We start from the raw sequence: 13,369 nt of genomic DNA on the forward strand, positions 1-13,369 counted from the left end.
GGGCACGTTCCCCCCAGAGTTGTGTGCAGGGTGTGTGTCAGCTGCCTGTTGTGGGCTCAGGCCTCACCACCCTGCTGCCCTCCCCCCCAGAGCCTCCACAGCCCAGCAGGCGAGACCTGGCATGCTAGGGCAGGGCAGGGTTACATGGGGAAGCTCAGTGCCACCACTGCAAGTCCCACGCTGCCATGGCAATGTGTCCCCTGGTTACCCAGTGGCAGCAGGAGGCAAAACTCTGCACCACCACCCCCAATGCTGCCAGGTGGGCAAGGGGCACTTTGCCATGGTGGCACTTGGCTAATAGCAGCAGTATTGATCTTCTCTGCCCAGCTGCACTCTGCCCTGCCAGTCTGGGTCTCCCCTGCTAGGCTGTGGAGGCAGGAGGGCAGGGATCTGCACCCTCCCCACACACACAGGCTCCACTGGCTGTGCCACCCATGCAGGAGGGGCTGTAGACAATACTCTGCCGCAGCAACTGCTGCCTCCCGTGGGTGGCAGCCAGGGCTCGGGCACTGCTGGGGGCAGTCAGGGGACTGTAGACCGGGGGACTGTGGCTGGGGACTAAGGGGACCAGCAGGGGTGGAGGGTGCTGCTGGTGGGGAGTGACAGATTTCGGGGGTTTTAATCAGAAAATTTGCAATTTTTATCAGAGATTTTGCTATTTTTAAACACAGAAAACCAGGATCCCTAGTATTGACCCAGGAGTTGACTACTTTTTAGTTTCATTTACACAGTGGCAAATAAAGGAGAAACTCAGTTAAATTGTTCCAGATATTTACAAATATACCTACAATCTGAATCTGATTTGGCATGCATCTACGTATGCACACACACGTACACACAGGGTGAGGGAGAGAGAGACACAGAGCGGAGACAGAAAAAGAGACGGAGAAAACACAGTTCATATTTTCGCCAGTAGACAACAATTTTAAACTCTAAAAAAAATTTTAAGAGCACTGTGTATATTTTTTAAGTTATTTTAATTGCTTGCTACTTTATGGGTAGATACAGTTATCATTACACTATAATTGCTTTCCACCCCATTTTCATTAGCTTTGATGTGTCCTGATGATACCTGTGTTTTCTGCCTTAATCATTGCTGTGTCTTGCCAATTCCACATGAAAATATTAAAATGGTCTTTACTTGCACTGAAGATATTTTAGCATCTAAATCCAAAAAACACCTACATTTAGACATGTCTCAGCTGTGTGCAGAAAAGGAAATGGGTAAGATGGTGCATCTCTATGTAGCATACTTGTTTCTTGTTCAGTAGTGCACTGAAAAGTAGAACCAGACCTGCATTTTTCTGCACTGGCCTTCACCCCAAAGGTGTGAACCAAATAAACACATAAGCACTGGCGTGGCTTTGAACAAATGGTAGTATCATGATAAAACCTATAGGGAAAGGAAGAGAAACACAATAGGGTCCATTTTTTCCCAATAAATAAATATTTTTAAAATTAGGAGCTATATAAAGTGGTGTTTGTTTGATCCTATCTTGCATAAAGTAATTTTTAGAAAATGTACTGCAGGGAACAATCCTGTATTGATAGTGGATGGACAATATGAACAAATAGATCTTTGCCATCACTAACATGTGTTTTCTTCCAGGAGAGAATAGTCTGTCATCTGTCAGAAAATGGAATACATGTTGTCATTCAGTAACTAAAGGTCAGTGTTTAGCTGAGCTAGGAGAATAATTCAGAGCAAATCAACTATTATATAAGTGTTCCTCCTTTTTCTTACAAGTTGCAAATAGCTCAGAGTTTTTTCAAGTATATTAATTATTCAGAATTATTTCCTGAACAATTTCTGCTCTTAGTTATTGGTTTATTCAGACACTTTCAATATGACTATTCAATTTTCAAGTTATTTTAAGTGGTCATATGGATCGTGATATGTTTCTATTTCTTAACTGGATAAAGGTAAGGTTTGCAATCCACATTCTGATCTCAAGTCTAATTATGAATTTGAAGGTCAGTTTCTACAAATACTCTGTAATATCCTCAACATGCATTTATCTTGTCCATCAGGAACTCACTGGACCAGAGTCTGATCTCATTTGCATTTATGTAAAATGGGAGTAAATCTACTGAACTCAATAAAGCTATATTTAGATAAACACAGTGAGAATCAGGCCCTTGAAAAATTACATTTGCTTTATAACAATATGTTCCTTATTACCATAACACTAAGGGATAAATCTTTTAAAGAGCTTCTAGAAAAAAATAATTAGTTTTAATTTTTTGTCATCATTCTAAGTTTACAAACTGCTGTTTTAATCACATACTAGACCTTGAATCTTATGGGCTTTATTTGGACTTCACAATATCTTAAATCAATAGGTGGAACTCCTTTCACTTTAATAGGGTTCTTCTTGATTGATACCAGTATCCATGGACATCGACATCCAGCCCAAATGCTTGGCAAATACAGCAACAAATAGTCCACAAATATTCGTTTAGATTTTGAATGTATTGGATTTGCTGGTGTCTGTTGCCTTTGTATTGACTTTCCGCTAATCTTCTAACAAAAGAGCCCAATTCTGATCTTTCACTCACACCAGTGGATATGAGGAATACTTATGTTGAACTCAGTGAAGTTACATAGAGGTATAAAAAGGTAACATCTGGGAACAGAATCAATCCATATCGGGGAAGGGAAACACATATTGAAATAAGAAATGTACAAAACTACAAAAAATAAAAAAAATGTCCTTTGGATGAATTTTTCCATTGTTGGGTTCTTCTCAAATGTGATTTACTTGGCATTTTGGAAATTATAGGCAACATAAACGTTAACCCGATTTAGTTGTCAAAGAGCCAAATTCTGATTTCATTTACATTGGTTTTACATGGTATCACCATTAAAATAATTTATTCTACTGCCATGAACCAGGAAAGCACTTGAGCATATGCATAATTTGATATTAACAGAGTTTAAGGCCAGAAGTGTTCATGAGCTCCTCAAGCCTGAACTCCTGTAGAGCACAGTCTATTTGTTATGATCCATCACCCCTGTATTGAGCCCAATAACTGGTGTCTAATTTAGGACTTGAGTATCCTTGTTAGAGTTAGTGAGATTACTTACTTGTTTAAAACTGTGCCTGCTTATGTGGCTCTCAGAATCAGGGCCTAAGAGCAATTAAAATTTGCCCCCCAAAGTCCCACCATTTCTTTTTCTTTCAGTTACTTCCATTCAGGATGGTGGATTCTGTGCAGCTGAAATCTCACCATCCTCATAATATCTCCAAATTGGGCATGTCTACATGAGAAACTTACTATGCAGTAGCCTAATAACAATGTGCAATAGCATGCCAGTCAAAAACCATGCTAATACACAACTGCACAGTGTTATTAGGCTACTGCACAGTGAGCATCACAAAAAATCATGCACCAGAGCTACTGCACATTAACTATAATTACTACACATTTAGTTAGCACTTCATTAAACAAGTAGTAAACTAAACGTGCAGTAACTACTGCATATGAATAACATGTAGAGGTGCTCATTGAGCCTCATTCTCCTTTTCAGATTCACACACACACATTTTCCCATGAATTTGGTAGGAAGACAGGGTGTGTATCAACAGTTAAATATTGGGGTGGCAGAATATCAGTGTTAAAGCATACTCTTTGGGCCAAGTTCTACTCCCAGCTAATTCAGTAATATTCCTCCATATTTACATAAGCAAAATTGAGTGACCTTTGAACAAAGCACTGAAGCAAACTTAAACCCATGTGACTGCTAGCATGCTTAAAATTAAGCATGTGCTGAAGTACTTTGCTGGACAGGGATCTGAGAGTAGAGTTCAGCTCAATGTCTTCAGGAAAAAAACCCTAGAAACAATCATCTTTATAATATTAAAGCTCTTTGTTATGAAGCATCTTGCATATTTAAAGTATTGCTCCAGTTTGCACTACCTAAGGCTCAAATTCAAGAAGCCATTTAATCATATCCTTAACTTTAAGCATGTACTTAAGTCTCTTAGCCTTACTGGGATTTAAGCACATGCTTAATAGTAAGCAAATGTTTATGAATCCATCTTAAATAGGAAGCCTTTTCCAAATCAAGGCTGAACTGAATCAATAGGAGAATAGCCTATAAGTCTTGTAAACCATATTGATCCTTCAGGCTTTCAGTCCCCCCAAATTTAAAATAAACAGGAAAGACAAGATTTGGAGATCAAGTCAAATGTCCAATTTATTTTTATAACTTGAAACTGGAACAAACGTTGTTTTGAACGAGCGTACAAATGAAATGGTAGACACATGCTGAACTCAACATTGTGACAATAAGGGAAAAAAGAGGCCAAAAATCTTGTACAGAGAATAAAAGGAACAATAAATATTTCACTAAGCCATATTGAAATGACCTCCAGCCATCTCAACATTTTATCCATAATAAAAAAAAAGTGCTCGTTTTTTAAACAGAGCACAAATACCAAGCAATAATAAATAGTTCCAAACTTGTAGTAAAAGACAAAACCTCCAAGTAAACAACAAAAAGCTCATACAATAAGTAATAGAAAAAGGTAATAAAAATATTTTGCCTTGCCGGTACAAATGCAAACAACTTAAATCAACGTTACTTTGCTTTGCAGTTCTAAAATACAAAGAGCACCATAAAAATGAGTTTGCCTGTGATAAACAAAACCTTGGACTGTCTTTTACTCAGGACTGGGATGAAATGCTGATTTTTGACCCTCTTCTGTAATAGCAGTATTCCCATTTCTTGGGTGAGATGATGGGCCCAGTCTTTCTGCCATGGAAGCCAGTTCAAGTTTTGACTTCAATGGCAGCCAGATTTGACACACTGGAATTTCAACTTAATATTTCTTTTAACTGGGAAAGTAAATATGGCAGCATAATTATATGTCTATGTTACATTGTGCTTATGGCCTAATAAAGTATGTTCTTCTGAGCAGAAAGAAGGGGGTTATTCCATCATCATTAGTCTGTAGTAACACAATCCTTGTGCTTTTTGGGCAACTTACTGTTAGTTTGTCAGTGATTTATATCATGTGACTAGACAATTGCTGGTGTTAACTGCTGGTTAATTAAAAACAATAGGGCTATTGGTGCTCCCAAGCAATTTGCTTTAAAATGAAAGGTGAACTCTATCTTTCAAGGAAGTGGTCTGAAAGCGGAGGGTTAAATTGATCTTGATTACCCCAGTGTATACTCAGTGAATTCCATGAAATTGCTCTAGATTCACACAAGTGTAAAAGCAACTAGAATTTTCACTAAGAAATAGAATATGCCTTTCAGGGACCTTAGTCCGATCTCAATTACACTGGAGTAAATCAGGAAGAAATCAGATGAACCCCTTCTGACTGATTTACACCAGAATACCTGAGCTCAAACCTTTGCCAAAAAATCTTAGGGTAGAGTCGAGCAAGGAGGTGTTTGCAAAACAGCTGAACCAAATTCTGCTTTCATCTACGCACATGCCACCTTAATGGCTTTAGCAGTACTGCACAGACAAAAGTGAAGGAAAAATTTGGCATGGTGTTTCTTACCACCTTTTCCTGAAACCACGTTAACCGTTTTCTTCTGCTTCGCCACTTTAAAATGTAAAACAGACTGTCATAATTGTCATAAAGAGGATGGCAGTTCTCTGTGTCCAGAGAAGTCAGGACAAAATGTCATGGTCTTAATTTGCAATACAGAAGATTTAGGCTGAATATGAGGACAAGATTTTTAACTCTGAGAGTGGTTAAATGCTGGAACAGATTATGTACAGAGGTTGTGAAATCTCCATCACTGGATGTTTTTCATAAAGGTTAGATGGATGTTTTTTGAGGACAAGATAGAGAGGTGATTCTGCCTTGCACAGAAGGCTAGACTAGATGACCTCTGGAGGTCCTGTCCAGCCCAAATTTCCTACGATTTTATGACTATCACTTCTGCTATTTGTCCTTCCCCTTCCAACCAAAAAGAGAGAGACGGCGAGAACTGAAAAGAGAAAAATCAAAAGGTACAGAATTTCATCCCAGTCTTCAAACATTCAGAAATTTATGGAATGTACAATTAAAAGTGAACAGCAGCAAAGCAGATAATAACATGGACTGGCAAGACCTGTACATGGAATAGGTCCTGTTCTGACAGGGAAAAGGAAGGCTGTGCCTGGACCAATTTTATTTCAATCCAATTAAAACTGTACCAACAGCAGATCACTTGACTTGTGTCAAAATGGATGCAACTGCTCTCACTTTTTAAGAGAAAAATCACCTTACTCTAGAGGCCACTGACTCAGGGAGGAAGTGAGTGGGAGGTGGTGATATGATATAAGATGCTCTAAACATCTTATCATTTGTAATGCGGGGAATCTCCTCTCATTCTCTCTCTCTTTCTCTCTTGAAGGGGAAATCTGTGGAATGTTATTTCTAACATTTTTAAAGAAACTGGATTTCATGTAACATAAATAGGCAATAACCAACCAGCCTGGTTCAACCATACCTGATAAAGCCTTGAGGCAAAGGGTCCAGGCAACATCAAAATTATTAGAGCCCTGTGGGAACAGCACTTTTTTGTAGGCTATTTCTGACAAAAAAAATATATACAAGGAAAATTATTTGTGAACAAAAAAAAAAATGAAAAACAAAAGAAAATTAAAAAGCACTTAATTCTTTTGTTTTGTTTCTTTTACTCAAAGGTCGTCTAACAACCCCTTTTCTTCCTGTACAATAAGGACTTCACATACAAATTTTTTTTTATTTTTGCAATATTTTATCCTGCCAAATTAAAAAAATATATTATGGCAGCCTGTTTGTTTTGTTTTTATTTTTATTTCCAAATTCACTAACAAAAAGGTACATTAAATCCCTTTAAAAGGACAAGCGTACAGTTAAAAAATTACAAGCTTCAGTAAAAATACAGCAAGTGCCTACATCATATGAATCAACCAATATCAATATCCATTCCAGAAGGGGGGGGGAAAAAAAGAGAAAAATAGGTACAGGTCAGAAACGTGATTTTTTTTCTGCAAAGCAATAACAATATTAAGCACTTTTTTCTACATACTTTTTCTACATGGTGTAGCAATCACCTTTTAATCCCCAAATACAAGTTTCTATACATTTTTTGAAATAAAAATTCAACACCCAAGGCAGAAAAAAATTTACTAAAACTCAAGACTTTACAGTTACAGTGACAAGAACAAATTTATAGACCCACCATTTAAATTTTACTGCAACATTTTCAAGGAAAAAAGAAAAGTTTTTTTTTTTCTTTCTGGTTTTGTAAAATGCCCAGGCATTCTCCATTATTACAAATACTGGTCCACTTTTACAGTAATCAAGAAATTTTAATATATATAATATATACTAAAACCCCGTCACCAAAAGAAAACAATATACACATGGCCATTATGGCATTTTTAATAACCTATTAAGCAAACTTTGAAAAAAAAAAAAGATTGCTCAAACACACATACACACAATTTTTTTACCCTTGTATGTATTCAATACTGTAAACGTATTTTAAGACAGAGTGCACTAAATTTAACTTTAAAAAAAAATTAGCCGTTGTTCCTGAATTGTTTTTTCTCATTCAATGATAACAACTTGTAATTTGTGTCATTTGAGTTTTAATTCAGCAGTAAATCATTTCCATTCCGTTTCCTAAGCAGCGTTGTCCTGAAAAAAAAAAAAAGGCTGAGAATAATTCAGCTAATGGATGTCCGAAGTTGTGCTGGGTATACATCTTCATTTGATTGGGTCTTATGGCATTTTCATGTCCACTATCTTCAACCAGTAATTTTTAAGTAAATGTGGCTCTTTTTTTCTAAAGAATGTACTTTTCTTGTTTTTACTTTTTTTTTAAAGTCTTTTCATTTCACAAAAATGTTTTGCATTTGTCTCAAGAGACTCAAATAGGAAGATCAGTTTTCAAGGCACTCACGTCAAATTGAATGGCAGTAGAAAAACTGTCCAATAAATTATTTTTATTTTATTTTTCTTTATAGTGCCAGTATTGTGAATGCCATGCTTAGCAACACTGACACTTAATCTCAGCTGTTCCCTTACAGTTTAACCCACCTTTGGGCCAAGTAGAAGATTCTGAGGTAATTTCTTGTTGAGAAGCCATTTTCTCTTAAACACAAACATAAACTTTAAAGTGCGGGTCAACAAAATTCAAATATCTAACCTTAATTGTCCACTGTTTGTTATTATTAGTCCTAATAGGCTAAAACATAAAATAATTGGAAAAAAAGAGCAGGTATGGTTTTTTGTTTTTGTATTTTCTTCGCTATAATATGTGGGGCTCCATCCTGTTCCCACCTGAATCAACGGGGAAACGCTCACTGACTTCACTGGGAACAGAATCAGGCCAATGCAGGAACCTGACTACATTTTTCTCTTCCTTACAATAATATTATTGTACATTATAGGAGATATTCCTAATACTTTATATTCACTATCCAAATACCTGACAGACTCTAGTTTCTTGGACTGAGAAAGTACCACTTCACTCTTGCGATCGTTGCCTTAACAACAGCAATTCTAGTAGCGATGGGCTACTTGGCTAAGTAAGAGATATTTACAGATGTCCTGAACTCAATTAGACTTTTGAATGTGTGGTAAACAAAAAGGTTGGCATTTATTTCATCCAAGGTCTGAAAAAAATATCACGATACCTTTAAAGTATTATTACAGCCTGTGGGGGTGGATCGTTCAGATATCTTAATTACTGATCCTAAAACAAGTGACAAAATGGTGGCTTATCCTTAACAACCAGAGGAAACTGTCTCCTAATAATGCACAATTAATACAATAGGTTTTCTTATGTAGCTGCCTTCAGAAAATCCCTGCATCCATGTCTTTTAAGTTGACATAACTTTAATGGTGAAATCTACATAGAAAAGGCCTCTATCTTTAGCGACATCGTCAGTGCTACATATCAGATCCAATTCCAAAAGAAAGTGCTAATTTTAAAGATTGTTATTCGCTGTACAATTTTATTTTCCCTAATCTCCAAGGTTGTTTAAAAAGAAGAAGAAAGGAAAAAAAAAGACAGAGCTCAGTTAAAACATTGGCTTCTTCACAAGAAATTACACATGCTTAGCTTAAATTTCAACAAAGCAGCGGCCCAAAAATTATAATTTAAAAAGATATGTTTCTCTCCTACAATGCAAGTAATCTCAGGCTACTACAGGGTAAAATTAAAAAGGGATACCCAACAAAATTTTAAAAGAAATTTAAACAGAAAGAATAAAAAAAAGTACCTGCACATGCCAAAAAATTACAAAAACCCAATAAATACAGAAATTATTGCACAGTTAAAAGGCTCCACAATTTTTACTGCCTTAATCAACCCTCGTGTTTAATAGAACTTTGTAGACACAGGTTATATTTAAGTGCCAAGGTCTGGCACCTACCTTAGTTATGCTAAGTTATGTTTATGGAGGCAAGTTAGGTCAGCTTTTCTCAGTTGGCAAATAGTTAAACTGTACAAATTAAATGTTACCTAGACCCCTGATTTAACCTAATGGGGGCCTTAGCTTCTTTCTGCCTGCTCAATTTTGACGTCATTTGTCAGCAAATGTTCTCCGTGCCACTTTTTCATGTGTTTCTCCAGGGTGCTGTAAACACTGAAGGGCATCTGGCAAATGTCGCAGCGGTAGACCTCTTTCCCTATCTGGCCATGCGTTTTCATATGGCGCGTCAGCTTACTGCTCTGGGCACATGCATAGTTGCAGAGCTCGCATTTGTAAGGCCGCTCTCCAGTGTGGCTCCGACGATGCACTGTTAAATTGCTGCAGTTCTTAAAGACCTTGCCACAGTACTCACATGTATCACTCCGCCGCCCTTCCTTTGAACTGGGTCGACCGGGACCGGGTCCGCTGATGTGGGGAGTGCTGCCTCCGCTTGCTGTCCCACTGCGCCCTGAGAGACCCCCATCCAGCATGTCCCCTGGCGGCGTGGAGAAACGCAGGCTTCCGTTCTCTGAAGAGTGTTCAGAAGAAGTTGCAAAGGGGGATTGTCGGGAGTCTGTGAATCCTAGAAACGGATCCTTCATGAAGTGCCTTGATGCTGCATACCCTACCAGCCACTGGGAGTAAACATTTTCAGAAGGTATTATCGTTGCTGGTGGTAAGTCCAAATCTTTCTCTACCTTTATTCTTTTAGACGAATTGTTTAAACTGGGGCTTGTAATAGGTGTTGGCTTGCGAGGGAACAAGCCTGGGAAGGGCTCGCCTGGGCCAAAGTTTCTTCCATTGACTGTCCCTTCCTCAGTGCGGTCAAGTTCTCCTGCCACTGAGTCTTCATCACCTGTATCTCTCTGACAGAGGTCTCGGGGACACAGATCTCGTTGGTCAGAAGACCTTTTCATGAAGCTACTACCCCTTTTCTGCTTTTCAGCTAGCATGTCATTGTATTGCTGGATGGCACCGAGACTTACATTCTCTATAACTTTTCCAAGGACAAGGGTTTTTTCATCTGGTAGCGACTTGGAACCATTCTCTCGGTTACGACTCAGTTCTGAGTCCATGCTGAAACTTGACTCTGGCCTGCTCTCATTTTCAAGCTCCTCTTCCTCCTCCTCTTCCTCCTCTTCCTCTTCATTGTCATGGCCCAAGGAGGGATCACTCTCATTCCTGAAATCTGTTTCACTGGATTTTAGCCCCTCTCCAGTGAGCTCACTTGTGCCTGGCTCAGGAGAACTTGTGGTGGACAGTCCATCATCTGACCTGCCTGTCATGGAACCAGCTTTGTGCATATGTGTTTTCATATGACGTTTTAGCTTGCTGGCTTGGGAGCAAGCATGGTCACAGAGTTGACATTTGTAGGGCTTCTCTCCTGTATGACTACGTCGGTGTACAATAAGATTACTCTGGAACTTGAATGTTTTTCCACAGAATTCACAGGACTTACTCTTAGCCTGAGGTTGGGGAGGCGTAGTGCTGCTCGGGGGCATTGGTGGTAATGGTGGGGTACTCAAAAAAGGTGATTTAGGGCTTGGCTGGAAAGGATTCAACAAGCGATGCATAGGGTTGGTGCGATTTGGTGAGACTGGAGGAGGAGTGGAATTATTTCCTGCCAGTTCTCGAAGCCTTCTGGAGAAATCCATCGCTGGGGATTCAATTGCCATGGGGTTTAAACGCATAACTCTGTCAAAGGCACTGGGATGCTGGGCGACTAACCCCATTTCTTCGGCACTAAGGCGATGTGGATCCAGATGATGACGAGGCGGTGGGCTGAACAGTGGTGGTGTGTTAGGGAGCCGACCCTCACCAAAGCCAGGATGATCACGCAGGATGGGTCCTGTCATCCTTAAAAGATTAAAAGGGTTGTTGTCTCCAAGGAAATTCATCAGCGGGGACTGTGCAACAGTCTCTGGTCCCAGAGGAGGAGGGATGGTGATGCGTGGAGTAAGGGAACTGTTTGAAGGGCTTGTTTCCAGGTAGATGCGGAATCCATGTGTGTTCTGGGCATGCTGAAGCAAGAACCAAGCGCTATTAAAAGGCTGCTTGCATGTTGTGCAAATATAGCTTGAAGGCTCATCTTTACCTATAAGAGAAAAAAAAGAGAGAACACTCAAAAAACAATACAGTGGAGAATGTTTAAATACCATTAGCATGCACTTTATTTTGTTAATAGATTTACTCCTTGGCATTTCAGGAAGTGGGGGCTTAATTGCAACCTACTGACTAATACAAAATTGAACACTACAGCACATTTCTTCAGCCTGCTTATTCAGTTAACATGTATGATAAACATTACATGTGCACACATATTTTCTCTATGTATACCTTTATATACTCTGATTATCATATGAAACATTTCGTGGCATATCAGGATCATGCTCCTTTCATATATTTGTTTCTAGGTATTTGTTTCAAAGGATTGAAAGCTATGTGTAAAATTGAAGTAAAATGTTATGCAGTAGGTAAATCTCTTTTCTAGTACCTGAATAAGCTTCAGTATCATTTCACTCTTTAATTTTATATTTTTATATACTTCACGCAGCAGTCTCCCCAGATCTTTGCCGTATTTAATTCATTCATGCTTCAGTCATGCTGTCCCTTACATTTTTCAAACAGTACGTGGGTATTTAGCTGCACAAGTCCCATTAAAGTCAACAGGAGCTTGGAAAACATACCCCTGAATAAACCATTTTTACATTCCCTTTGCCAAAACACCAAGAAGCCACTCAAATGAAATATCCGGTAATCAAAGCCAACAGCACAGTTGCAATTAACAGTAACAAATGCCGGGCAGCGCTTGAACTCAGTCCCAAGAATCTCTGAGCCTGAGCCTGCCCTCCAAAGCAGAAGTGGTAACCAGAGCCAAAAACATGGGCTTGTATTTGCATTTGTAGCCTATTTGAACAACTGTAGAAAGGTAGAAAGCATTCCTTTAACCTTGATTCAGCTTTACAAAAAAGACAGGTGTGGACAAGTCTGTATTACAGTCATAATTTTGCTAGCTAAAGAATTCCGACCCTGTACACAATATACATTATTTCTTAGCTTCATTTTTTTTTCTTATTAGTGGCTCTGTGCAAATCTATCCTTGATAAATTCATAAACACATTTCAGAACCAGGACCCTACCTCCTTTCTGGGCCCTATGTGTATAATGGACTGAACAAAAACCCAAATCCCCGCTCTGCTGGGGTGCAGATCCAAAGCTGAACAACCTACCTCTAGCTGTTGGTACTGAGGTTTGCCAAAGCCTGTTGCTCAAGCATTATACTTGGAAACAAAGAGTTTATACATAAATAAACTATACTATCAAAACTGTGTTTTTAAGGCTAAACAGCTCACAGGAACCAAGAAACCTGAAGTTAAAACAGCACAAAAAGAGTGCTGACTACAGATTTAATTCCACTTTTCTAGTTGCTTATAGAAGTTGCTTACAGCATGTGATGCAGTGAGCTTCACCCCATGCAGGCTTGTGCTATATATATATATGTATATATATATAATATACTTTGGTTAGTCTGCAAAGTACAAATGTACCCTGCCTTCTACTTGACTTCAGATTAACGTAGCTGTCTACAGAAGTAGCTGCCACTGAAGAAACCTTAGACAGAAGGAAGATGGGAAATGATTAGACAGACAAATAGATGGGCAATACAGTGATGAGGCTCTCTAACTATCTACCTACCTACCATCATCACCATCATTTGTATATTTATAACGTTGTGTGCAGAAGCCCTCCCACTGATTTAACTGATCTAAGTAGATGTTGCAGAGTATCAGGCCCCTGACCAAAAGCAAAGCCTGAATGCAATGCAGCAAGCTCTTTTTGTTTGACTGACTTATTTTTATTGCATAGGCATGTATTTTGTGTTGTGAAGGGAGGCAACTAAATAGTATGCTCAACTTCTGTGATTAATCTCTAACTACAGCTATGGCAAAA

The 13,369-nt window shown here is 38.8% G+C and overlaps 1 protein-coding gene across 1 annotated transcript in view; it reads right to left on the reverse strand.

Annotated features, from left to right (window-relative positions):
- Positions 1 to 4,175: 4,175 nt before the first annotated feature.
- Positions 4,176 to 13,369, reverse strand: part of BCL11B (B-cell CLL/lymphoma 11B) — a 101,012-nt gene continuing 91,818 nt past the window's right edge. Inside the window, exon 4 of the mRNA XM_019552489.1 lies at positions 4,176 to 11,513. Within this exon, the coding sequence (XP_019408034.1) occupies positions 9,499 to 11,513 (2,015 nt within the window). The 3' untranslated portion in view covers positions 4,176 to 9,498. The remainder of the gene's footprint in view (positions 11,514 to 13,369) is intronic.

Source organism: Crocodylus porosus, unplaced genomic scaffold (assembly GCF_001723895.1).
Source record: "Crocodylus porosus isolate Cpor-Errol unplaced genomic scaffold, CroPor_comp1, whole genome shotgun sequence".
NCBI lineage: Eukaryota > Metazoa > Chordata > Crocodylia > Crocodylidae > Crocodylus > Crocodylus porosus.